At 40.2% G+C, this 26,136-nt stretch overlaps 1 protein-coding gene across 1 annotated transcript in view; it reads right to left on the bottom strand.

Moving 5' to 3' along the window:
- LOC121515372 (protein arginine N-methyltransferase 8-B) overlaps positions 1-26,136 on the bottom strand; it is a 70,850-nt gene that overhangs the window by 28,377 nt on the left and 16,337 nt on the right. Inside the window, exons 2-4 of the mRNA XM_041796093.1 lie at positions 25,740-25,985; positions 21,826-21,981; positions 4,504-4,567 (exon numbers count right to left, since the gene is read on the bottom strand). Of these exons, the coding sequence (XP_041652027.1) occupies positions 4,504-4,567; positions 21,826-21,981; positions 25,740-25,985 (466 nt within the window). The remainder of the gene's footprint in view (positions 1-4,503; positions 4,568-21,825; positions 21,982-25,739; positions 25,986-26,136) is intronic.

The following is a 26,136-nucleotide window of genomic DNA, read 5'->3' as shown; positions in this document are numbered from 1 at the left end:
AACTACAGGAAACGTTTGGTTGAGGTTATTGCTGCCAAAGGAGGGTCAACTAGTCATTAGCCTAGAGGTTCACATACTTTTTCCACCCTGCACTGTGAATGTTTACATGTTTTGTTCAATAAAAACATGAAACATATCATTTTTTTGTGCAGTATTAGTTTAAGCAAACAGTGTTTGTCTATTGTTGTGAATTAGATGAAGATTGGAACGCATTTGATGACCAATTTATGCAGAAATCCAAGAAATCTCAAAGGGTTCACTTACTTTTTCTTGCGACTGTATGGATGTGAGCATAGATCTATAGATGTGTGCATAGATCTATAGATGTGTGCATGGATCTATAGATGTGTGCATGGATCTATAGATGTGTGCATGAATCTATAGATGTGTGCATAGATCCACAGATGTGTGCATGAATCTATAGATGTGTGCATGGATCTATAGATGTGTGCATGAATCTATAGATGTGTGCATAGATCCACAGATGTGTGCATGAATCTATAGATGTGTGCATGGATCTATAGATGTGTGCATGAATCTATAGATGTGTGCATAGATCCACAGATGTGTGCATGAATCTATAGATGTGTGCATGGATCTATAGATGTGTGCATGAATCTAAAGATGTATGCATGGATCTATAGATGTGTGCATAGATCTATAGATGTGTGCATAGATCCACAGATGTGTGCATGAATCTATAGATGTGTGCATGGATCTATAGATGTGTGCATGGATCTATAGATGTGTGCATAGATCCACAGATGTGTGCATGAATCTATAGATGTGTGCATGGATCTATAGATGTGTGCATGAATCTAAAGATGTATGCATGGATCTATAGATGTGTGCATAGATCTATAGATGTGTGCATGGATCTATAGATGTGTGCATGGATCTATAGATGTGTGCATGAATCTATAGATGTGTGCATAGATCTATAGATGTGTGCATGAATCTATAGATGTGTGCATGAATCTATAGATGTGTGCATAGATCTATAGATGTGTGCATGGATCTATAGATGCGTGCATAGATCTTCAGATGTGTGCATAGATCTACAGATGTGTGCATGAATCTATAGATGTGTGCATGGATCTATAGATGTGTGCATGGATCTATAGATGTGTGCATGGATCTATAGATGTGTGCATGGATCTGTAGATGTGTACATGGATCTACAGATGTGTTCATGGATCTATAGATGCGTGCATAGATCTTCAGATGTGCGCATAGATCTACAGATGTGTGCATGAATCTATAGATGTGTGCATGGATCTATAGATGTGTGCATGGATCTATAGATGTGTGCATGGATCTATAGATGTGTACATGGATCTACAGATGTGTGCATGGATCTACAGATGTGTGCATCGTTCTATAGATGTGTGCATGGATCTATAGATGTGTGCATGGATCTATAGATGTGTGCATGGATCTATAGATGTGTGCATGGATCTATAGATGTGTACATGGATCTACAGATGTGTGCTTGGTTCTATAGATGTGTGCATAGATCTACAGATGTGTCCATGGTTCTATAAATCTGTGCGTAGATCTGTGTATCTGTAGATGTGTGGCTGTGTCTTAAGCCTGAGGCGAGCTGACCTCAGCTCTGTTGTTCTGCATTGTCACAGACTGACTGCAGAGTGTCTCCGCTGATGTAAGTGTCTGTCAGAGTGACATGTGAACCTCCATCCTCTAACTGGTTATTGCTTCCTGCACTTTCACTTTGTAAATCTCAGGGTGAACATAGTGTTAACGCTCTTTTCATTTACCTGGGCATACTTGATATTCATAGGTGTGAGGATGGGACAGTGGCTGACAGGATGGTTTATGGAGCAATCATTTCGTAGATGCACACTCAGTGAAAAAAAAGGCTTTCAAGTTCAGTAAGTAGGAAGAAGGATGGAGCAAATGAATACCAATGATTTAGTTCAGCGTGGTATGGAATGATAAACATATACTCAGTACGAATTCATTCTAAGATAAACAATCTTTAAACTTCTCTACAGTGAGATACAGAAACTCATTACCATCATGTCAGCAACCTCCAACTCCCTCCTCCCCCACGGTTCATTATACCTCAAGATTAACATATTCCTACTACACTTAGTATTATTATTCCGAGTATATATACATACAACTCTTTTACTTGGGGAGATCACAGAGCAGTCTGTTGCGAACAGTTGTATCTTCATCATTTTGATGATGCATGACATCAGGCTGAATGATTTTTGCTCTTCAAGGCCTTTGTCTTCACCATCATAGTGGCAGTGAAAATTCACAGCAGATATAAACACAATAATGCTTTTTCTAGATCACTCTGGCAGTAACCAAGATATCTGCTGAGAAAAAAAACAATTTCCATGGACTAATTTAGCTTCTTGAGCCTAGAATGTCTTGTGTATTAGCTCCTATAGTGCTGCACATCCTGCTTATGTGCATGGCTGATGGAGGAGACAGAAGGATTTATCAGGCTGAAGTTTCCATGTAAAACTACTTGGAACAAATATTTGATGGTGTTTACAGCCTTTCAAAATAAGACGTCCATTTCCCATTTCCCATTTATCTGCTTGCAAAGTCCTAAAACCAGCTGTCTGGGACTTGGCAACAAAAATCGCAAGGCCTGATTGGAGCTGCAACGGTTCAGTTCAGACAGCTGCAAATGTCACAGTGATGTCTGGTTGCATTACAAAATTCAAAGAAAGTGTAAACCGTTACTGGAAGCTGGCATTCTGTTGCTGTCTTATTCATGTGTTGTGCTGTTTATTTGCAATGGACTTCAATTTTTTGAAGCTGCACATTCTGGTACTGTAGCTCCCCACATAATGCAGCTCTCCAACCTGTTGACTCCTGTGACAATGTAACTCAATAGACATTTCAAAGCTGTGCAGAAATGTGCTGCCCAACACCAACCACCTCCAATACTTGTATTATTTTGATTTGAGGAGACCTTTTAACAACAACTGCACTCCTAAAGGTGTGCAGTGTTTTTGTTTCATAAATGAATTTCATAACCTGACACGCCAGATGGATTTGTTTCACATATCCAACTGGAAAGTCTTTGATACAAAGTGTTTGTGAAAAGGCAGAGGATTTGAAAAAAAACTGTGGGTGTGATTGGATGACCGTTCTGTCACATCTTTACAGGCCAATCAGAGTTGCGAATTCCTTGGTAGCTGCGACCAAGGTGCATGTGCACAGCTAGTTTTTGAAAAGAAAACAACTCACTGCTGTTCTTTGTTCTTTTTTTTAACAAAGCAATGTCATCAAGTTCTGATAAAACTGGTGCTTTAGCAGCATCCACGCTAATGTCTTCTGCCATAATTGCACCGGCCTCTTCTCGCTGCTTGCTTACGTCACGACTCTGCCGCATCTGAAAGTACTGCCTCTTGTTGCTGATTGGTCCTGTCACTTTCTAACCGGGCCCAAACGGTGCGGACAGGAGCTTTGAAGATGGATTCACCAGTGAGAAACAAGGAAACGGGTGAATCCATCTGCTTTGCAAGGTTATGAATTTCACAAAAAGAGGGAGAAAAGCTGTTAAAAATGGCCTTAAAAGGCTTTGAAAGTAGCTCATAGCTAAAACCAGGAAGGCCACTTTTAACAGCTTTTCTCCCTCTTTTTGTGAAATTCATCCATTAAACAAAAACGGTTTGTTAAAGAAAGCTTTTTGAGCAGTTTTTATTGAATACTTTTAAAGCGGAGGTGGCTAGAACTGAGAGCTGCATCTTTAGTTATCATTTTGATTAAGAGCTCACTTGAAGCATGCATTTACGGTGACACTGCATGTCCACAGAGATGGCAGGAACTCTCCACGTTCGCAATACTTTGCCACTCATTCTATCCCATGAACTCCAGAAACCACCTGGTGGTATCTAGCTGTCTCTTTTTTGCAATCATAGGTATGTTTCTGGTGAATTCAAGATCATTTTCCATGCAAACCAGAAACTTTAAAAAATGTTTTCCCCATGCAATACCTAAACTGCAATTTCAAAAGGGTCTATGTTCTGGACTGATGGGGTTTTGCCAACTGGCAGCATGTCCCTACACCCACTGGATCTATTTCTGAGGCCAGGCTCAGCTCAGCATAGAGCAGATGGATGGAGAGGGCTGATTATATGTTGATACACTGAAAAGATAAATGATTGGCAGGCTGCTCCTGGTATTTTATTTTGAAGTTGGCCGGATGCACTGTGCCTTCCTGCATGTGTTGCTCTGCTGTCAGTGCCCCATGTAGGTCACTCCAGTTTAAAAAGCCATCAAACGCCCACATTTAGGAAGCAGCGACTATGGTTGTCAAACCAACTACACTTTAAGACTTGCAACCAGGAGCACATCATGAGACTTTATGACAGCGTTTTTGCCTCCCACCCACAGAGTGACATCCGAGGAAAATGTCCGCTGTGTGAATTTAATGAACAGTTAAGTTTGATGCAGCTGTTGCTCCTGGATGTGGTGCAGTGTCATCAGTATGGAGAGAACAGCTGCAGCTCTTACCGCTGTCCAGGTGGTTGGACTTGATGATCCTCTCTGAGTACTCTGATATACTGGAACATTCAATCTGTCAGGAAAAAAAAGGGGAAAAATATCAACCTCGCCATTTTTAAAAGATGATGATGCTTTGAAGAGAGTTGGTTTTTGCAGCAAAATGTCCTCAGTTCACCTCCAACCCAGTCTGAGAACACTTTAATTATCTCCATCACTGTGTACCGATGTGATAAATTCAGTGCAAACTGTTATATCAGCTGTACACATACAGGAAATAAATGAAGACCCTTTTGTGCGTCAGAGAAAAGTAAACTGTGCTTTAAAACAGACAAACTTTAATTTAAACGGATCAGGCTAAATTACCATCAGTGAATACAGAGTTTATTAATGTGGGGATGCAGGGAATTTATTGAAAACACTATTTAGAGCAGGGGTCATCAAGTACATCTGCACAAGGGCTGGATTTAGTCTCAACAGAAACTCTGGGGGCCTGACTTTAAAATACACAAAAATTAAAGAAATGTTTTATATGATTTTAGTCATCACCAGTGAGATCTATCTCTATTATCTATAACGAAGCAGACCTCAAGGAGAAAGGCCTGACAACAGAATTGGCTGGACCCTGAAAATCACAGAGTATGGGCCCTCCCCAGTTGTCATTTAGCACCAATATTAACCAATGTTTGACACTTTAAACCCTTTTTTTGATACTTTTTGCCCCTTTTATGCAATTTTTGAAAGATTTTAACCCCATTTAAACCACTTTTCATGCATTTTTTCAACAATTTTTGCCACTTTAAAACCAATTTTCCTATTTTTAACCCATTGTTGATACTTCTTGCTTCTTTAACCCAATTTTTGAAAGATTTTAACCCAATTTGAAACACTTTTCATGCATGTTTTATCCCCTTTGTGACACTCATCAATTTTTGCCACTTTTCTGTTTTTTGCCACTTGAAATTCTTGAAATTCTATTCTTAAAACTTGAAATTCCCCAAAATTACAAACAAATTTTCCAAACACCCATAAAAAAGCCAAACAATTTCAAAGCAAATTTAAAAAACTCCAATGAAACTCTTTAAAATATACAAACATATGCCCAAACTTTCCTGCAAATATTTTAGATTTCTGAGCAAATTACCCAAAATATCCAAACAAAACCCTGAAATTTTAGATTGTAAACTCTCCCAAGAGTTCAAGCAAATTACTCAACCTTCCATGCACATATTTGACCTTTATTTTAAAACTCTTAGAGTAGAAATGACCACTATGTTGCAGCTCGACCAGAATATAATGTCCTCATGCATACTCTTAAAGAGGTTAAGGTTATTAAAACCAATCCAACGTAGGCTTAGTTTGGTTTATTAATGCGCTTAAAATCAGCCTAAATCACAGCTTTTCATTTGTGGCAGATGAGGAACATACATAGTTTCTGTTGTGGATTTTGGGGGGCTCTGGACAGTCTGCCTCTAACTTTGCTCCTGCTCAGGATGAGAATGAACCTCCATGCAGCAAAGAGAGTAGAGGCTCATCTTCACATTCAGACCCAGATCCAGGTTTAGAGTCACATGGATCTGATGGCCCATTGTGAATGTTTGCCTTGAGCTTATATTGCCTCTCCTTCACTCTTGCATACTTCAGAATAAAGTACTCTAAAGTGGAAATACTAAAGTACAAGTACCTGCCAGTGGTACTTTGGTTGAGTGTTTGGGAGGATTTTTTTGGCTACTCTCCTATAACGGCTCTTTTTAAATACTATAAAGATGTTATTTTCCTGGGAGTCTTCTCCCACCTTCAGTTGGACTGTAAAAGGCTTACAGAGCAGTGACATTCCTCTGATTTATCTCACTCTGCTCCTTTTCTTTTCTGCTTTGTATAAAGTTCAGTCTGGATCTAAATCTGTATTCCTGTGTGATTCCTGAATGTTTGTCAGACAAAGCCACCACCATAAGGTGCTCTGTGGGAAGAAAACAAAGTAAACAAGGTCATCTTTGTCTAACATCTCACTGAAGGTGTTTCCATTCAGCGCTGGATGATAAAAAAAAAAAACACAGCTGGTCTGCAAAGCTCAAAGAATATTTAGTCAACTGTATCATTGAATAATTTATTATTTATACAAAGGATTAAAAGGATTCAGATGCAGACAGCTGCTGCAGTAGTAAGGAGGAAAGGTGGGATACAAAAGCAAAGCAGTGATGACTTTCAAGGGATTGTTTTTCTGTTTTCTGTGAGTCAGCATTAAAGAGTGTCTGCACCTCTAGATTAGTGTTTTTCTGCTGAAAACCTCTACTTTATAAGGGTTGCTGTTGATCAATTTAGATCCTAAACACATATTGTTTTAGAAATATGAATAGTGAGTGGTGGGGGATGGTAAATGGATTGTTGCAAAGCCATCATCACCAGTTTAAATGCATGCATTGTGTGGCAGCACATACAAGGCAAAACCGATACATCCATGTGAAAGACCACAGCTTATGAGGGCTTAAACAGTAGTTCAGAGGTGTGCTTTAATTCATGACTCCTTTGTTTGTTAAAACACGTAAAGGCTGATTTTATTCAATAAAACAGACTTTCTTTAATTTTTTAATGCTTAAAAGAAATTGACTCTGATAGTTAACGACCATTTCTACGAACGTTCTTCAGAACGTTTATTCATACTTTCAACTTGTACTGGTCATCCTTCAGGTTATGCCCCGCCCCCTTGTCGGCAGTCTTTGATGAGTAATTGCTGACAGAAATACTTTGACCCCAGATATAAGATGAGATATAAAGTCATAATTATGGAGAAAAAGTCATAATTATGAGATAAAAAATCATAATTATGAGATAAAAAAATCATAATTATGAGATATAAAGTCATAATTATGGAGAAAAAGTCATAATTATGAGATATAAAGTCAGAATTATGAGATGAAAAATCACTGTAACTGCTGCATAGGCACACACATTATCTCATAATTATGACTTTTTATCTCATAATTTTGACTTTTTATCTCATAATTATGACATTTTATCTCATAATTTTGACTTTTTATCTCATAATTATGACTTTGGATTCTGTTTTTTTTTTTTTTTAAATTCCCTAACTTCCACATTTTTATTTTTTGAGTGGCTGTAGTGGGCTTCCATAGACACCATCAGCACTCTGGTATAAGAAGTAAATTCTCCCTTCATGCACCGTAGTAAAAAGGAGCGTTGACCTCAGTGGTAGTGGCTGACAGTCAAATCTAAAGCGGTATAAATCAAAATCCTCTGTGCCAGCCTCTAAATCGCTGCCAGAGCTTTCTATTTTTAGTCATTATTGTAATGATTAGTCTCTGCTCAACCAAAACCGTCCATCCAGTCCCGATGGAACCTTCAACTTCTCCTTTCATTACTGTCTTGACATTTTAGATTCTTATAAATGATCCTGACCAAGCTGCTGTTAGAAATGCATCTCTTTCACATTCTCCTCCATGCCGTCTTCTGTACCTTTCTCTCTGAGCTCCTGTCTTGATGTATTTTCTACCTCTTGTTGTGCCCACCAGTGCAGAGCTAATAGCTGATTTATCGCTGTTCCAGGAATAACTGAGTTGTAACTTAACAAAGATCCTTCATTTATCACAATTAACTCTGGGCACTTCTTGTAAGAAACAGAATGAGAGCATAATTCAGCAGGAGGCATTTGTCAATACTAACCTCTTACTGAATCTAACAGTGTGAGACGATAGATTTTCACCTGAGTGTGAACACCTTCAGACGGGTGCAGCGGGACATCCATCTGCTCCTAATCAAGCAGAGGACCCTGGAATGAACTCTGGGCGCTCCGGATCGTAAAGAAGGTGGAGCCGGGATTGGGAGAGCTTGGAGAGAGAGGGATGAAAAATGGAGGCACTCAGCCGTGGCTCACTTCACATGGGGAAATGAGGTCTGTGGGGCTTTTATTTTGGAGGCAGAAACTGATTAGACACGCTCTATAGGCGACACACCCACTGTGAGATGGACCAGCGAGGAAATATCACCTTGCATCTTTTTTTTTTTTTTTTTTTTTTTTTTTTACCCACAAAGGTCGACAGCCAAGGCGGTCAGAATCTTCAAATCTTCACTTTATTTCAGTCCAATCTGTTATTTCAGCAACAGGAAGTACTGAACTTTAAAAAGCACAAAAGCTGCCTTCAAGAGACACAACAGAGTCTAAATTTATGGCAATGTTACTGTAAATACAACCTCTATTCCAAAAAAGCTGAGACACTGTGTCAACTGTAAAGATAGTGCAATGATGGTCAAATCTCATACTTCATCCTCAATAGAACACAAACGACATATCAGATGTTAAAACTGAGACATTTTACTATTTCGTGAAAACAATAGCTTGTTTTGAATTTGATGGCAGCAACAAATCTCAAAAAGGAGGGACAGGGCCATCTAAACTATCGTGTGGCCTCCCGTCCTTCTTGAACGACAGTCTGTAAACATCTGAGAAATGAGGAGACCAGCTGCTGGAGTGTTAGGAGAGGAATGTTGTCCCATTCTCATCTATGCAAGATTCTAGCTGCTCAACAGTCCTGGGTCGTCTCTGATAGATCTCTCGCATATATGCTGCTTCAACTGTCAGTAGCCAGAGTCTTCTATTGTGAAGCCATGCTGTTGTGAGAGATGTTATGCTGAGTAGCATTGGCATCATTTGGCTTTTTTGGGGGGCTTACGCCCCTTAACTCATTGAGTGCCATTGACATATAAAAATAAGTCATTTAAAAAACAACGCTTGAGTACCACTGACGTATATGTCAAAGTGTTTTCGGGGGCTTGCACAAGGGGCCGCTCTCACGCTCCCTGTGAGTAATTTTTGGGGCTTCTGGGATACGTAGTCGGAACACTACAGTCGGAAGAGACAGTAGATCAAAGCCACTTAGATCAGAGGTGGAGACCCTGGGGTCAAAGAGCAGAGCGATCGTTATGTAAGTAATCTAAGCTAAAAGTTCTAAAAATAGATGCTGGAGGAAACTTTCAACTTTTGCCTGAGAAATTGCTTACTCACTGAAACCAACACTGAACTTAATGACAGCAAATCCAGGGATCGGTGCTTTCATTCATCTGCCTCGGCTAGCCAAGAGGCTAAAGAATGCCGCGAGGTCTCCTCTGTGTGTCGGAGAAATAAGGCAGCCTCTCGCCAGCTGGATGCATACAGCAACAACAGTTCAGAGACGAACTTTTCTGACCCAGACTCTGAGGAATGGCTGCCGAATGAGCGGAGTGGATCTTGTTCTCCGTCCCAGAGAGATGGAGGTAAGTTAACGTTAGGAACCCACTGATTATTCAGCCAGATTTATCGAATGAAACCATCACTCATGCTCCTGTGATTTCAGAAGCAGACTTGAGAGAAGAGCAAGCCCCATGCAGTTCTACGACACCGTCTGTTGGCAGACAAAGAGGTAAGAACAAAAAAAATCTATATTATGGATTATATATTATATATAAAAACGTATTATATAGTTATTATATTACTTCTATAAGTTACAGGTAGTGCCAGGGGACACGCAAGCAGGAGAGGACGTGGGCGTATAGGGGGGTCCCGTGGAGGCCGTCCAGTTCAAGAGTGTGAATGGCAGTGACTGGAAGCATTGTTATTTATTTTACAATAAAATAACATTTGTAACACAATTTTCAGATGTTTTTATGTCATTGAAGACAAAATTATAACATTCAAATCATTGTTTTGCTTGACAGACTCTCTTTCACAAAAAAGCATTTTTTCTCAGCGATCTAGAAAAACTTGGTCTTTTTGGTGAAATTAGCCTCTATTCAGCTTCAGATAGATCAAGAATGGAACAAGCTGCAAACAAACTGTTTTTTTCCATGATGAAATAGAGAGTTTCTTCTTTCATTTGAGCTATTCGATGTTTTCAGAGTCATTGTACAAAATACTCTGTGGGTCTTGAAAGATGACTCAAAATGGCCGAAAACGCTGGCACAAGGCACTTTCCATTTTATAAAAGGACTGGCACTCAATGAGTTAAATGCCCCCCGCCCCCCCACCCAACAACACTTACAGTAAAAATAATTATTTTGACTTTTGACTTTTTATTTTCTGTTTTTATTAATTTCTCTGTGTTAACATGGTATAGAAACGTGGTTTGAATGTCTTCTGAATCTGCATCCTCTCCTGTGTATGGAGTCCATTTTAGGACATCCTCAGGTCTCAGACTTGGGTGTCAGACCTCAGATAAAAAGCATCACTTTTCAGAAACTTTTCAGGTGGGCTAAGCCCACCCATCTGTCAATCCTAGTGAAGTCTGTTTAGCATCGTCTTGATGAAATAGTCAAGGTCTTCCCTGACAGAAACGTTGTCTGGATGGGAGCATATGTTGATCTAAAAGCTCTCTCTACTTCTCAACATTGACAGTTCCTTCCCAGATGTTAGAGCTGCCCACGCCATAGACACTAATGCAACCCCATACCATCAGAGATGCAGGCTTTAGACCTGAGCCAGGAGAACAAGCTGGATGCTCCCTCTTCTATTTAGTCTGGTTTCCAGAAAGAATTTCAAATTCTGATTCATGTGACCACAGAACAGTTTCATGTGACCACAGAACAGTTTCATGTGACCACAGAACAGTTTCATGTGACCACAGAACAGTTTTCCATTATGGCAGTCTATTTTAAACAGGCTTTGGCACCAGATCATGGTCATAAATGGCTTTCTTTTTGCATGATACAGCTTTAACTGGTCAACTGTGATTATGGAAGTGTTCCTGAGCCCATGCAGATATTTCCAGTACAGAATCATGCCTGGTTTTAATGCAACGCTAACTGAGGGCCTGGAGATCACTGGCAGGCATACTGAACTTCAGTCCTGTCCCGTGCATACAGAATGTTCTCCAGATTCTCTGAATCTTTTGATGATATTATGGACTGTAGATTGTGGGCTGTACTATGAGTTGCAAATTTCATTTTTAGGAACATTTTTCTGAAATTGTTCCATAATTTCAAGAGACAGTTTTTCACAGATTGGTGAACCTCTGCTCATTTTTACTCCCTAGAGCCTCCCTAAAATGCTCCTTTTATACCCAGTCATGTTACTGACATGCTGTCAATTTACCTTATCAGTTGTAAAATGCTCTTCCAGCTGTTTTTATTAGAGGCACTCACATTTCCAGCCTTTTGTTGCCCGTCCCAACTTTTTTGAGATGTGTTGCCTCCACCAAATTTAAAATGAGCTAATATATTTCACGAAATGATCTTTTGCTTAAGTTAAATTGTAAATAAAATATGGGTTTATGAGATTTGACAATCACTGCATTCTAGTTAATTTACATTTTACACAGCGCCCCAGCTTTTTTGGAACAGAGGCAGTAAACGGTGCTGCAGTATTAGTACAATGCTGACCCTATTGGGGAGTAGTTTATTTGTTAGTGTAAGCCCTGTATCGTGACAGTCCTACCTAACAGCCCTGGCATTAGCATCTCCTCCCTGCAGCATCCCTCTCGCTGCTGCTCGTTAGCGGAGGACGCCGTCGGAGGCTGCTGGTGGCGCCCACAGCCTTCTGTCTGCATGCCTGTCAACAGCAATGCCCCCGCCTAATGACTAACGCTGCACCAGGTGTATGAGTGTGTGCGCCGCAGCAGGCATATGTACGCTGGTGTGTACGGCAGTGCTGTTACTGTGTGATAATAGGCCCTTCCAATGACAGCCTCTAATTAAGGATGATTTCTTGTCTTTTTCTGGATCTCAGAGAGAGGAGACAGCATTAGCCAAGTGTCCATCAGTGTCAGTGGGAGTGCTGAAGCCCTGAGGCGTGTTTACAGTCACAACACCCTCGCACGGTGACTCTTGCACCTCTCACTAGTGTCAGTAAGACTCACTGTCACTGCTTCCTCTCCTGTAGGTTTCCTCCTGCCTTCTCTCCAGAGACTCAGCAGGAGCTTCTTTTCCCAGGTATCACTTTCCCCTGCTGACTGCAGTTCGGCCTGCCAGTCATGCAGGAAGTCAGGAACGAGTTCACCAAGATAAGAGCAACACTTTTAATTCTCTTTGGAGTGAAATTACATAATCCTGAATGACTGTAAACTATCGGTGCAGCGGTTCAGAGGTCATGGTCAGCTTCATACCTCAGTATGGGTTTGATTCAAGGGGACAAGAAGCAACAAAAAAGTCCTAGATGAGCATTTGTAGGCTTCTCTTTTCTGATTTTCTGAGTTGGCAGTAGTGACAGCTCACTTTGTTCCGTCTGGTGTGGTTTAAATTACCTGTGATCGCTGGTGCAGTCCCGAGTGGATTGAACATTAAAAGACAAACAATGATGCGACATTAAAAGCAACAAGAAGAACATCTCCTGTTTGGAAATTATAGCATAAAAACAGTGGAAAAAATTAAACAAGATATGTGCATGAAAACCTTCACAGCTCTTTAATACGCCCACAATCTGACAACAAGCTGGGCAGAGGCATACAGAGTTACACAAAGGTTGTGCGTAATAATCATGCATAACAGGAACGGCCGCACAGCTGATTCAGTGAAAACAAGAGAGGAGCTTAACCCTATAGAACCCAGCGTAGCGCCGGTGCTACAATCAATAAGCAGATCCATTTTTGATTGGCAGTAGATTTAAAACCAGATTAGATAGATCGATCATTCTTTTTGCATATAAAACCTGAGGAGTTATACTAACATTTCACACACTCACCATGTTTCAGAGCGCTTTTTTGTTGCAGTGATGGGTTTGTAAAAATACACAGTAAAATGCACATAACAAAAATCTTTATAAACGAGACCACGGGTGTTTGCAGCACTTCCTGCGTTGAAATAAATGTCATCACGTTGTGGGCATGATCTGTCACATGATCCTTAAGTGTCCCTACCTCATAGGCTCCCCACCTCAACAACAGGAAGTGGCGTATTTTCCCGGGAGTTGTATTTTTTTCCACGGAATACATTGAAGAGCTTACCCTGCACACGTACTCACCCTCGCTCTCATTTCACTCCTACTTTTTTACAAAAACACTCAGACACACAACCCACACACACCAGACATCCATCACACACACCTTTGACACACTTCCACACATGTGTAGTTATAGACTCCTAAAACCAGTAACTCAGTAAGCTAGAGGATACGTGTGTGCTGAGACAGAGTGTTCCTCTGGCATGTCACCACGTGCCAACAGGAAGAAAAACAGACAAAGTGCAGATGCTTTTTTTTCTGTCTCTCTTTCTGTGGCCAGAAGAGAAAGGAAATCAGGGATTTTTTTCTTTTAGTAACAGATTACTTTTATCAAAATGTAACTATTAACAGTTTACGTTATGCAATATAACAAAAAAGTAATCTGAGTACTCTAACAGATTACTTTGTGATGCGCTACCCCCAGCACTGCTTGTGAGATACATGTGAGGTCTGTTACCGAGGCTGGCTGCGGCTGAATCTGCAGGAAAAATGTGCAAAGCATCTGCTCAACTTAGGCTTTGTCCGCAGAGTAAAAAAAGCACTAAACCAATGAAAACAAGTGAAAACACTGTAGTGTACAGTATATGCCAGGCATGTAAGTGGCGCTGTAACGCTGCCACAGAAATACAACAAAACAGAGAAGAAGATTGTGAAGCAAGTGCACCCAGAACTTTTCTCTTATCCAAAACTTTGCCCTCCTGGTTGGACTGGGCAGTGGATCTAAGAACATGTGGCATATGCTGTAGTCCATTACCATTTACTAGTCATGCTGGTTGTAGAGGAGCAGAACATTTTGCTGTTAGAGCTATAATAAGCCCCCTAGCTTCAGCAGCATAAACACAATCATGTACTCTGCTATTGTTGTTGTTGGTTAGCACATGAGGGTTAAGGGCTTTGACAGGATCTTTTCAGAAGAGATGCACTTGGTAGAAAGAATAAAATCATGAAAATATATAAAAACTGATGGCAAATCAATCCCAGAAAGGTAGAATAATCTGTTGTTTGCATACTATTCCTGCTGCTCCAGCTGCTCAGGCTGTGCATCACCTCAGAAATATTCCTAGTGAGCAACGGCGCATGTCATCAGTTGGCCCAGTGCACCCAGAACGTTCAGGGTAACACTCCCACAACCCAAACATTTCCTGTCTCGTTGGACTGAAAATAAAGCGTATCAGTTTGTCCAACAGGCCCCATATTCTGCATGACAAAAGCCTCTCTGAATCAGATGTTTGTAGAGCCAAACATCAGCCACTAACAGAAGCTCGTGTCACGTCATGCCAGTGACCAGATGTCTGTCTACAGCAGTGATCATCAACTGGCGGCCCGAGGGCCACATCAGGGCCCCCACAGCTTTTTATCTGGCCCCAAGAAGTGTTATAAATTCAGAAAATATGAGGAGAAAAATATGTTCTGCTATTTACTTTATTAAAATAACCATAGCTGTAAAAACAGCCCAAAACCAAATGAGACCGGAACAATTTTCTCACATATATGTACAAATAAATATGAATACATACAAATCAGCCATTCTTGGCTATAGCTGCATTTTTTAATGATTTTTTTTTCTTCTTTTTTTCATTATTTTTTGTCAATTATTTCATCATTTTTTTGGTTACTTTAATCATTTTTTTTGTCTTGTTTTCATTATTATTTTATTGTTTTTGTTTTTTGTTTTTTTTTGAGGGCGCAAAAGAATTGATAAGAATCAGCCCAAAAGATCTATTTCTTGCAAAGATTTCCCACCAATCAAAACACAGCATTTTAGCATCAAACATAGTAACAATCAGCAAATCAGCCCCAGAAAAATGTGGCAAATCATCTCAATTGCCCCCTTGTAGCAGGCTGCAGAATTGGTGATCTCAAAGCTAAAGGCTGAATGAACAAGAAAATAGAAATATTTTGATGATAATCTGTTATTTAGACTAAAATTTTCACATTTGCTCTTCTGGAAGTCCGGCCACCAAAGTGCCTGCTAAGAATAAAGCTGGCCCTTGTTCAAATATAGTTGATGACCCCTGATCTACAGGGCTGATATCAGCTGACAGTGATGGTAATCAGATGCTTCAGTGCATCCTTTTTATTTCCAGGATTTTGTGACTATTTTTGGAGAAAATGCTAATAATCTAGCAGGAAATCAGGAGGAGATGATGACTACAGCCTCAGCACATGAAGCACACAGCCTAACCAACAATGTCCCAGATTTCAGTAGAATTTAAAACTGCCTTACAGCTATGATTGCTGAAGGTCATAAAGTTACTCAAACTTGTATGACAAAAATGTGATTATTAAACATTCAGGACTGCTTGCATACAGCTGGGAAAGATTGCACAAGTTAGAATGTTTTAACAGATTTAAAAATCAGGTTGCATCACCAGCACAAGGAGAAAAAGAAGAGATTTAACTCTTTTTGATCTCAAACGGACAAAAACACAAGTAGGAAAATAATGACGCAAGATATTTCAAAGTATCATCATCTCACCTCACTAAACGTTTGATTGTTGGTAAAAAGTCGACAAAAGCAGAAAAAAAAGTGAACCAAAACATCCACGAGCTTAAACGATCAATATGAAACGAGCAGATGTTTAAAATGAGTTTATGCTTTTTTATTCTGCAATTGATCTCCTTTTTAACAGCAATGACACAAATATCAAACCTGCATCAATACCAGAAAGTCTAATAAGAAAAGCACTTTCAAAAAAGTTGGATGTGAATAAAACAGAATACAGCGATGAAAAAAATCTAACTTTTATTGTTTTGCATGTTTCTGAATTTGATGTCTGCAATGCATTCCAAAAAAGTTGGGACAGGACCATGTTTACCACTGTTAATCACCCTTTGGACTGAAGAGACTAACTGTGTAAGCGCTGAAAGTGGAATTGTCTTTTTGAATTTTTATCTTATGCTGGTTTTCAAAGAGCGAGGCGGGCCTCCCCTGGGGGGTGCCCAAGGACATCAGGGGAGTCGCAGAACCATAAACCAGAAAGTGAGTTGTTATGCTATCTTCTGCTGTCTGTGGGACAAAATGAACAGATCTATATTTACTACAGAAACTATACTACAGAGTTGACTATAAAAGTTTGGATCTTACTGCATTAGTCCTGATGATGCTCAGCAGACACAGTGTTTAATTTGCAAAGATGAACAAGCTGATGACAGCATCAGGCTATGTTAACTCTAGGGGAATACAGAGATAAAGCACTAAGTCTAGGGAAGTTTTTGACAGGTAGTAAAAGGACTTTAGGTCACTGAAGGTAACAGACATTTAGTGCCGTAAACAAGAAGACAGCCACTGCATGTGCAGGTGTTTTGGCACCAAAAGCATGTACTATGCAAGGCTGAAGGTGGAGGATGAACTGCAGTAATGCAAACCCGCATCAACTGCATTAATGCAAACTCAGAGATCCCACTAAAACAGAGCATAAAGCACAAAAATCAGGCAGTATTCCAACACACACTCACTGCACTAAGGAGCTCCATTAGTGACAGGATGATCCACCCAAAGTGTGTGAAGGAGAAGTATCACAGGTCTTTCCTTCCTGCAGCTGTTAGGCTCCACAACAGAAACTGCTCAAAATAATCTGTGCAATAACTAATTATATGTGTAATCTGTACACGTTTGTATATATATATTTGTGTATATATGTATGTATATAGGTGTACATATTAATATCTCCACCACACCCGATCTGTAATATACCCAACCTGTACATAACTGTTTGTAAATACTATTTATAATTTGTAAGTCAACGTTTTTATATTCCATATTTTTGTATTTATTAATGCTCTTATAATACTACTTTTATTTGTTCTCTATCTCTGTTGTGTTTCTGTAGCCAATGGCCTGCTTTGTCTAAGATACTTTTTGCTGCTGTAAATTGGAATTTCCCCCTGTGGGACTAATAAAGGAATATCTTATCTTATCTTATCTTATCTTATCTTATCTTATCTTATCTTATCTTATCTTATCTTATCTCTCACTCTCTGACACTTTGAAAACTCCTGTCTTCAGCTGTCTGCACTGCATGCCAGCCAGTATTGGCACCGCCCCTTTCACTGTGAAGCCATGTTGTTGTAACCCGTGCAGGGTGTGACATGCCATTGTCTCCCTGAAAACAACATCTACATAGAAGCATATGTTGATCTAAAACCTGCATGTACATTTTAGTATTAATGGTATCTTCACACTAACCTGACACGCCAGATGGATTTGTTTCACACATCCATCTGGGAAAGCTTCAATAGGAAACGTTAGAGAAAAGGCAGAGGCTTTGAAAAAAACTCGGAGTGTGATTGGATGAACGTTGTGTCTGTCACATCTCTACAGGCAACAAAACACGTGACATAGCAGCTATCGAGATGCGCGTGCGCAGTTATGGCGAATGACGTGAAACATGGTGACTATAGACATGTAAGTACTTGACTTTTGTCGTTTTTGGGAAGAAAACAACTCACTGCTGTTCTCTGTTCTTCTTTTAACGAAGAAATGTTGTCAAGTTCTGATAAAACTGGCGCTTTGGCAGCATCCACGCTAAGCTTTTCCGCCATAATTGTACCGGCCTCTTGCTGCTGCTTGTTTATGTCATGACTCTGCCGTGCCTGAAAGTACTGCCCCTTGTTGCTGATTGGTCCTGTCACTTTCTAACCGGGCCCAAACGGTTCAGATGGGAGCTTTACAAGATGGATTCACCGGTGAGAAACAAGGAAATGGGCGTATCCATCTGCTTTGCAAAGTTAAGTACCCACGCCATGGGTATCAATACCATGACAGCTGGCTCTTGAACTTTGCATTGATAACAATCTGGATGGTTCTTTTTCAGAGGACTTGTTAGCCATTATTCCATAAACAATCTGAAATATGGATTCATCCGACAGCATACATGGGCCAATAGAAGTGGGCGGGACCTCTGGATGTTGTTGGTAGATGCTTCACTTTGCATTTTTGAGTCTAAACTTACATAATGTTGCTTTGCAACCTTGCCTCCTATAAGCAGAGATTTCTTTTTGTGATATTATGGACTGTTGACGGGAAAATCTCTGACTTCCTTGCAGTTGCATGTGAAGGAATGTATTTTATACACTGGTTGATTATTAGACAAAACATTATTGATGTTATAGGTCAGTTTTAAGAGTTAGATTTTAATTTGAGATCTTCTCATGTTAAAAGCATGGAGTATTAGATGTGTGTCCATGATTAAATGGCTGTGATCCATATGGGATTCAGCTCTGGGGTGTTTTATGGGAACTCTCTGGATCCAGAAAGAGGTTATCATTTGTCTTCGTAAAGTAATGAGGTCCGTATGATAGAGCGCTGTTGTTGTTGGCCCTGAGCCCGGCCCTTACACCTCTCCAGCCCATCCTTCATGTGCTTTTTATAACTTTTAGGGTGATAAACGTGTTGGGCCTTGCTGCAAGTCCAAGGTGAACTTAATCCCTGAAATCTTTGCCTTGTATTTATGAAGATTAAACCCTCAAGACAGGCAGCAGGAGCTCTGTGTGGGGCACAAACACAGACTGAAGACATATTTCAGCTACAAAATAAGGGACAGAAAAGAGGAGCAAAAGCAGAAGAGGGAGGGACGTAGAGATGTAAAGGAAAGTCGCACACATAAATGTCAACAAGTCGCTCAGAAAAAGTCTCTTAGCCATGCAAAGTTAATCATCCCTCCGCTGAAGCAGAACAAAAATAAGTTGCTACTGGTAATCCTGACTTCCTGTGCATCCAGAGAATATATTTCAGACATGCTCTGACTGGTGATTACCTCTGTACCTGCACACAAAAACACACAGAGGTCTCATATCTGCACGGCTCAGCCTGTCAGCCAGCCTGAGAGGACTCACGTTCATCACCAGCCTGTCAGACGAGATATTCAGACCAGATTAGCACCAGCATGGATGTTAACATGCAGATCCACAGAGCGCTGCTTTATACAGGAAGGGTGAGCAGCTTGTTGATTAGGGATCCACAATGATCAGACCGTGATAGTTCAGCATGATCACATGGAGACTGTATATCAGGATGGACGGAGCAACAGCTGCCTGGGAGTGAAGCCGGAACATTTAGAGCCCCCACTGCTGGCTGCAGCTCATTAACCCCGCCTTCTCAAAGACAACAGACAATGTATAAAGTTCAAGTACACTTCATCCTGAGAAAAGTATCTGCCATGATGGCAAGTAGTCACAGTAATGATATCAAACCCAAAAAAGTTGGGACATTGGTTTAAATCAGTGGTTCTCAGATGGAGTGGCAAGGCACACTAGTTTGCCTTAAGGCAAGTCTAAGTGTGCCGTGGGAATTTGTACAAAACGTTATTACTACAACTTAATGGCAAGTACTGTAACCAGGCCTGCCCCCAGATCTGGCTGGACCCCTGGACAACCCCAGAGAATGGGACCTCCCCTGCTGGGATTTATTGATGATATCAGTGCAGGTGTCTTGGATCAGTAGCACTGGTGCTAGCATCCTGGCTAACAGTTACCTCATTAGGAGCTGAAAAGCATGGCAAGCCATTATTGGGTTGAAATTGGTATTAAAATTAATAATTCATGCTATTTTTAACCAACATAACCAGTTTTTCTACCTATTTTTGCCACTTCTTTTGACATATTAAACCATTTTGCTGCTTTTTATTTCTTTTTTTAGCATTTTTGCCACTTCTTATTACTACTTTTGACCCATTTTTTGCCACTTTTTTGAAACGTTTTGCCACATTTAACCTGTTTTTGCTACCTTTAAGCAACTTTTTGCAAAATTTTGCTATCATTTGGCCATTTTTTTAGTCCCTCTTGATCACTTTTAACCCCTTTTATCACCTTTTAGCAACGCTAACCCTTTTTTGCCACTTTTCCGCCACTTATGATCTATTTTGCAACATTTTTGACACTTTCAATCCATTTTTGCCACCTTTTTGCCAGTATTTGCCCTCATTTGCCCACCTTTTTTGCCCAATTTTGCTCTTCTTTTCACTTTTAACCCATTTTACCACCTTTTAACAACATTTAACCCTTTAGGCCACTTGTAACCCATTTTGCCACTAATTTGACACTTTCAAACAAGTTTTTTCTAATTTCGACCCATTGTTTGGCCTTTTGTTTTCTTACCAATTTTCACCTATTATTGACTATTTTTTGCCACTTTTTGCCCAATTTTGCCATGTTTATCATCACTTTTAACCCATTTCTGCCACCTTTTGCCCACTTTTACCATCTCCATGATCCCCCAGTTGGCTGGGCCCCAGAAATCTCATCCCTTTATCTCCCCTTATTGGCCACCTTGACTACAACATTATTTAAAAAGTCTATTTTGTATCCATTTAAATATGGTGTGCCTTGAGATTTTGGCTTAACCTTAGGTGTGCCTTGGCCAGAAAACGTTTGAAAACCACAGATTTAAAAGTTAACAGACCGCATTGATTTGAAAAATGTTCAGTTTATTCTGTAACAGCACAAGGACAAAACTAATCAGCTTTATATTTTTGTGGATATGTGCACACATTCTGAATTTGATACCTGCAGCGTGTTCCACAAAAGTTGGGACAGGTGCAAGGAGAGACTGAAAAGTTGTGGAATATTAAAAAAACACTTTTAACACCTCAGAAAACCAATGTCAGTTCACACAGTCTTTTCCTGCGTCTGAAATATTGGTTAGGACTCTATCATGCAAAGCAAAAACATCTGGAAGCCCCGCCCACTTCTCTCAGCCAAGCCAATCTGAGATGGGCTGACCTAAAGTGTAAAAGTGGGCTGTGGTGTGGCGAGCCCACCTTTCAGGGTTCTTTGGAAAAAATGGCAGCCAAGTCCTCTAGAACGCTGATCATCAAGCTTCCTGTCTGGCCCCCAGGAGATCATTCAGAAAAGCAGGAAAAGTATCTTTTGGCTTTAAATGTCTGCAGCTGTTAAATCTACCCCAAAAGCAATAAATATTCAAATAGTTGTAAAATGACTCACATTTTATCTGCTGAAATTTACTTGTCAGCCATTAATAGTAAATGTTCAAAAAATCTGTCTCTACCTGGGGGGCTTTTATTGTGAAATTCTGCTTGACATGCATATAGAGTTATAAACTTCTGGAGCGCTGCAAGGAAGAAGAAATTTGCAGTTCATAAAAAAAGTTTCTATAATTTGTAGATATGAAGATATCCTATGGGTTTGCATTCAATATTTTACTGATTATGAGGACTCTTTGATGCAGCAGGGCCAGTTTTGTTAGGATATTATGATAACGAAAGCAGCATCTAATAGTATTTTAAATAACTCTATAAATCATTATTGGTTTGTTGGTATTCACACTGATGTAAAGGAATTAAAATAGCTGGAATCACAAGAATCAGAACTTCCTAGTGATGCGGGTAAGCCGTGCCCACCTCCCACAGTCAGACAGAACCATAGAGCAGCAGAAAGAAACCTCGTCTTACCCCGTACACGTGCTTTGCTCCTGCCTTGGCAGCAAACATGGACAGGATCCCCGTCCCGCTCCCCACATCCAGCACTATTTTGTCCTTGAAGATGTGTTTGTTGTGGTACATGGAGTTCCTATAGGTGAGAGTCCTCACTTCGTCCTTCAGCATCTCCTGGGGAGTATGGAGAACACGGAGTCAGGAAACTGTTGACACAGCTAGAAAATATGAGGAGAGTGGCATCTTTTCTTTAAAAATTAAAAACACAGGCAGTGGAGCGGAGGTCTGGATTTGCTGTGATACCTGAAAAATAAAACCTAATCTCACTCTTAGACATTCAGCTCAACATTCAAATCCTGAGTCGGTGAATCTGAATAAACCCCCTGAGCCTGCAGGCTGAGTCTGTCTGCATCTCCCGTCTGAATCTCTGTTCCTGCTACACGGTGTGAAGAAAATTCAGAAATGACAGGACACACCTGACCTACATTCACAAAATATGTTTCATGAAAAAGGAGCAGTTTTCAGGTCAGACATGCTCCGTTACACGGGCGCAGTTATTTCTACTTTAGTCTTCTGTGTTAAGGAGAAGCTGAGCTTTGAATAAACAGATTCAAACATGAAAATATTAAAATGACATAAAGAAAACACTGAAAAATAACACACATACACAGGAAGAAACATATATACAGTCCCTAAGTTTAGGTTTACACTGGAAAAGTCTGATACATTAAAAAAAAATCTTAATCCTAGTTATTTTGGAGCTGCATGTCTGCAGAGGTTGCCTCACAGCAAGAGGGTCCCTGGTTCAAATCTTATACACCACTCTGTGTACTAATTTCTTTCTTTTTTGTACAAATTCATCATGTCTTTCAGGGCAGCTACAACCGTTTTATATATTTTGCTTGTTATTTACCTTGTTCCTGGTCTAAGGGGGCTTTGACACCCTTGAACTCTGTTGTGGACTAACTCTACTGACCTACCCACTCTGGTGCGGCTCCATTGTGGTGGAAAATAGGCCTACCTTGATTTGGCCTAACTGCAGGATGGAGTTAGCTTTGTGGATTACACCAGCGACCATAACCAGATAAATCTATGTTAAAAACCACAGGAGGACCTGAAAGAACCTAGGAGACAATAGCACAGGTGTCGTTTTTTAACATGAGCCTTTGGGTTCTCTTTGCTCAGCAGTGGTTTTGGCTTTGGAACTCTCCCATGATGCCGCCGTTGCCCAGTCTCTTTCTTATTGTTGAATCATGAACTCTGACCTTAACTGAGTCAGTGAGGCCTGCAGGTCTTTAGATGTTGTTCTGGGTTCTATTGGGACCCCCTGGATGAGTTGTTCATGTTCTCTTGGAGTCATTTTGGTAGGACGGCCACTCCTGGGAAGGTTCACCACCAACATGGGGAGTTTTTCCCCATTTGTGGGTAATGGCTCTCACCATGATTGGCTGGAGTCCCAAAGCCTTAGGGATGTCTTTGTTACTCTTTCTAGACTGATAGATGTCAGTGACTTTGTTTCTCATCTGTTCTTGAATTTCACTTCATCAGACAGGTTCTATTTAAATCAGGGGTGTCAAACTCAGTCACAGCAGGGGCTGGATTCTGGATTCAGGTCCAACCCGAGGGCCTAACAGGGTCACCTTTTCAACCATAAACTGTCAACCTCATTTCACCAGTAATAAAACATGAAAAAAAAACTTTGCACTGATGATAAATGAGTTTGAGGTAAAAAAAAAATGTAAAAAAATAAGTTTAAAGGCTCGCAGATATAAAAAAAAAAATCACATGATCTTGGGGGATCTGACCCCTGGCCTTGAGTTTGGCACCCCTGATTTAAAGGATTTGTGGTTTCAACCCAGGAAGCGGGCAAATACTTTTAAACAGGCTTTCTACTTGCCGTCTTTTTTTAACATAAAAAACTATCACACTATATCAATATCACACTCTTTTTTCATTTGTTTGATATGTATTTGTGACTCAGAATTATTTATATCAGATTTATTTATCCCATGTTGGAGCTTCATACTCCTATTTTCAGTATACGTCTTCAAAAACTGCAGAAATTCTGAATCATTATGCAGCATTTTCCTCACACATAAGAAGTTTTGGTCTGCTTCTAAATACCCCTATGTGAGACAAAATGTGACGCAATTATGCACCAATGCAACTAATCAGTCTGGATTTGGACCATATCCACCAAACTGGAGGTGTTTTAACACCCTGACTCCACTCCTCTATCATAAACAAAGCTTCCTGTCCGGCCCCCGAAAGACCGCTAAATTCAGAAAAGGAGGAAAAGAAGATTTTAAGAGAATCTTTTGGCTTTAAATGTCTGCAGCTGTTAAATCCATCCGGCACTGAAAATAACATTGAAACAGTTTTAGAATGACTTAACATTTGATCTGTTTTTCAGAGATTTACTGTCATTATTAGTATTTTAAAAAGGGTTAAGGTCGGCAGAAGTGCTGCAAAAATGACCAGATAAAGTGGTGAAAAGAGGTTAATTATGGCAAAAAAAGGTAAAAGAGGAAAAAGGGCACAAAAGGTATAAAAATTGGTTACAAATGACAAATAAGTAGTGCAAGTAAGTAATGAAAAGGGGTTAATAAGTGGAAAAATTGATAAAAGAGTGGCACAAAGGGGATAAAACATGCAGGAAAGGGTTTTAATTGGGTTCAAATCTTTCAAAAATTGTTATAAAGAGGCAACGAGGGGCAAAAGTATCAACAATGGGTTAAAAGTGGCAAAAATTGGTTTAAAAGTTGTTAAAAAAGTTTTAAAAAGTAATAAAAAATGGATTAAAAAGTGGAAAAACTAGAAAAGTGGCAAAAATTTTTAAGAGTGTAACAAAGGGGATAAGAAAAGCAGGAAAAGTGTTTTATGTGGGTTAAAATCTTCCAAAAACTGGGAGCACAGATGGTCAAGTAGTTCAGGGCGCTACCCATGTACATGGGCGGCCTGTGGGCCCTTACTGCATGTCTCTCCCCACTCTCTTCCCTGTTTGCAAGTCTATCCAACGTCCTTCCTCTATCAAATAAAGGAAGGAGAAGCGCAAAAATAAATCTTTGAAAAAAAAAAATCTTTCAAAAATTTGGTTAAAGAGGCAAAAAGTATCAACAATGGGTTAAAAGTGGGAACAATTGGTTTAAAAGTTGCAAAAATTGTTGAAAAATTGTCATGAAAAGGGGTTAAAAAGTGTCACAAATGGGATAAACATGCATGAAAAGTGTTTTAAATGGGGTTAAAATCTTTTTAAAATTGTGTTAAAGAGGCAAAAGGGGGCAAAAAGTATCAAAAAAGGGTTAAAAGTGTCAAAAATTGGTTAACATTGGTGTTCAATGACTGGGGAGGGCCCATTCTCTGTGATTTTCAGGGGTCCGGTCTATTCTGTTGTCAGGCCTGTCTCCTTGTGGCCTGCTGCGTTATAGATAACAGGGATAGATCTCACTGGTGACGGCTAAAATAATATAAAACATTTCTTTAATTTTTGTGTATTTGAAAGTCCGGCCCCCAGAGTTTCTGTTGAGACTAAATCCGGCCCTTGTGCAGATGTACTTGATGACCCCTGATCTACAGGCTAAATCAGACTACAACTTGCATTTATCCCACAATTGTTAGCTGTGTCGAGGGAAATGTGTATGAAAGAAAAGCACTAGTGAAATTAGCTGACTTGTATTTCCTATGAGAGGGGGTTTAGTAGTAGGAATACTCTATAGAGACTAAAATATCAGTGGGTATACTCCATATAACTACACTGCTAACGTCAGGCACTACAGAGATTTCAGTGGGAGTGGATGGACTCCTGGTTGACACCTCTGTCCATAAGTTTAAACTGGGGGTTAACCATTATATGGTGAGAGTCATCAGGCATGTTTAAGATCCATTCTAGTGGCATGGGACAAAGAGATACCTAACAGTGCACATGTGCATACCTCATGGATCCCAAAGTGGGCGTAGGAGTCAAAGTAGTAGTCCCGTGAGGTCATCTCCTCCGGGTTAAGGAACTTGGCCATCTTCCCTCGCCCTGGACAGCTCGGCAGGCTGGCAGCATGGGGGGTATGCGGAGGCAGAGGAGGCCGCGGGGCGTGCTGGATGGAAGGCACGGGTTTGGGCAGCGAGGTGGGCTGTGCCGACTGGGACGGGATTATGCGGATTGGCTGTGGCTGTGACTGTTGGTGCTGAAAAGAGGAAGATAAAAAAGACAGGACTTCTTTGAGGAAACCAAACAAGGATGCAGCAGCAAGCTGGCATTGACAAAATCTCAGGGTGCATTTGAAATTCATGGACAGTTATGGGCTAAGACTTAACAGCCACTCCATTTAACATTGA

This window comes from Cheilinus undulatus, linkage group 9, assembly GCF_018320785.1.
Source record: "Cheilinus undulatus linkage group 9, ASM1832078v1, whole genome shotgun sequence".
NCBI lineage: Eukaryota > Metazoa > Chordata > Actinopteri > Labriformes > Labridae > Cheilinus > Cheilinus undulatus.
This window is presented reverse-complemented; position numbering and strand designations above follow the sequence as displayed.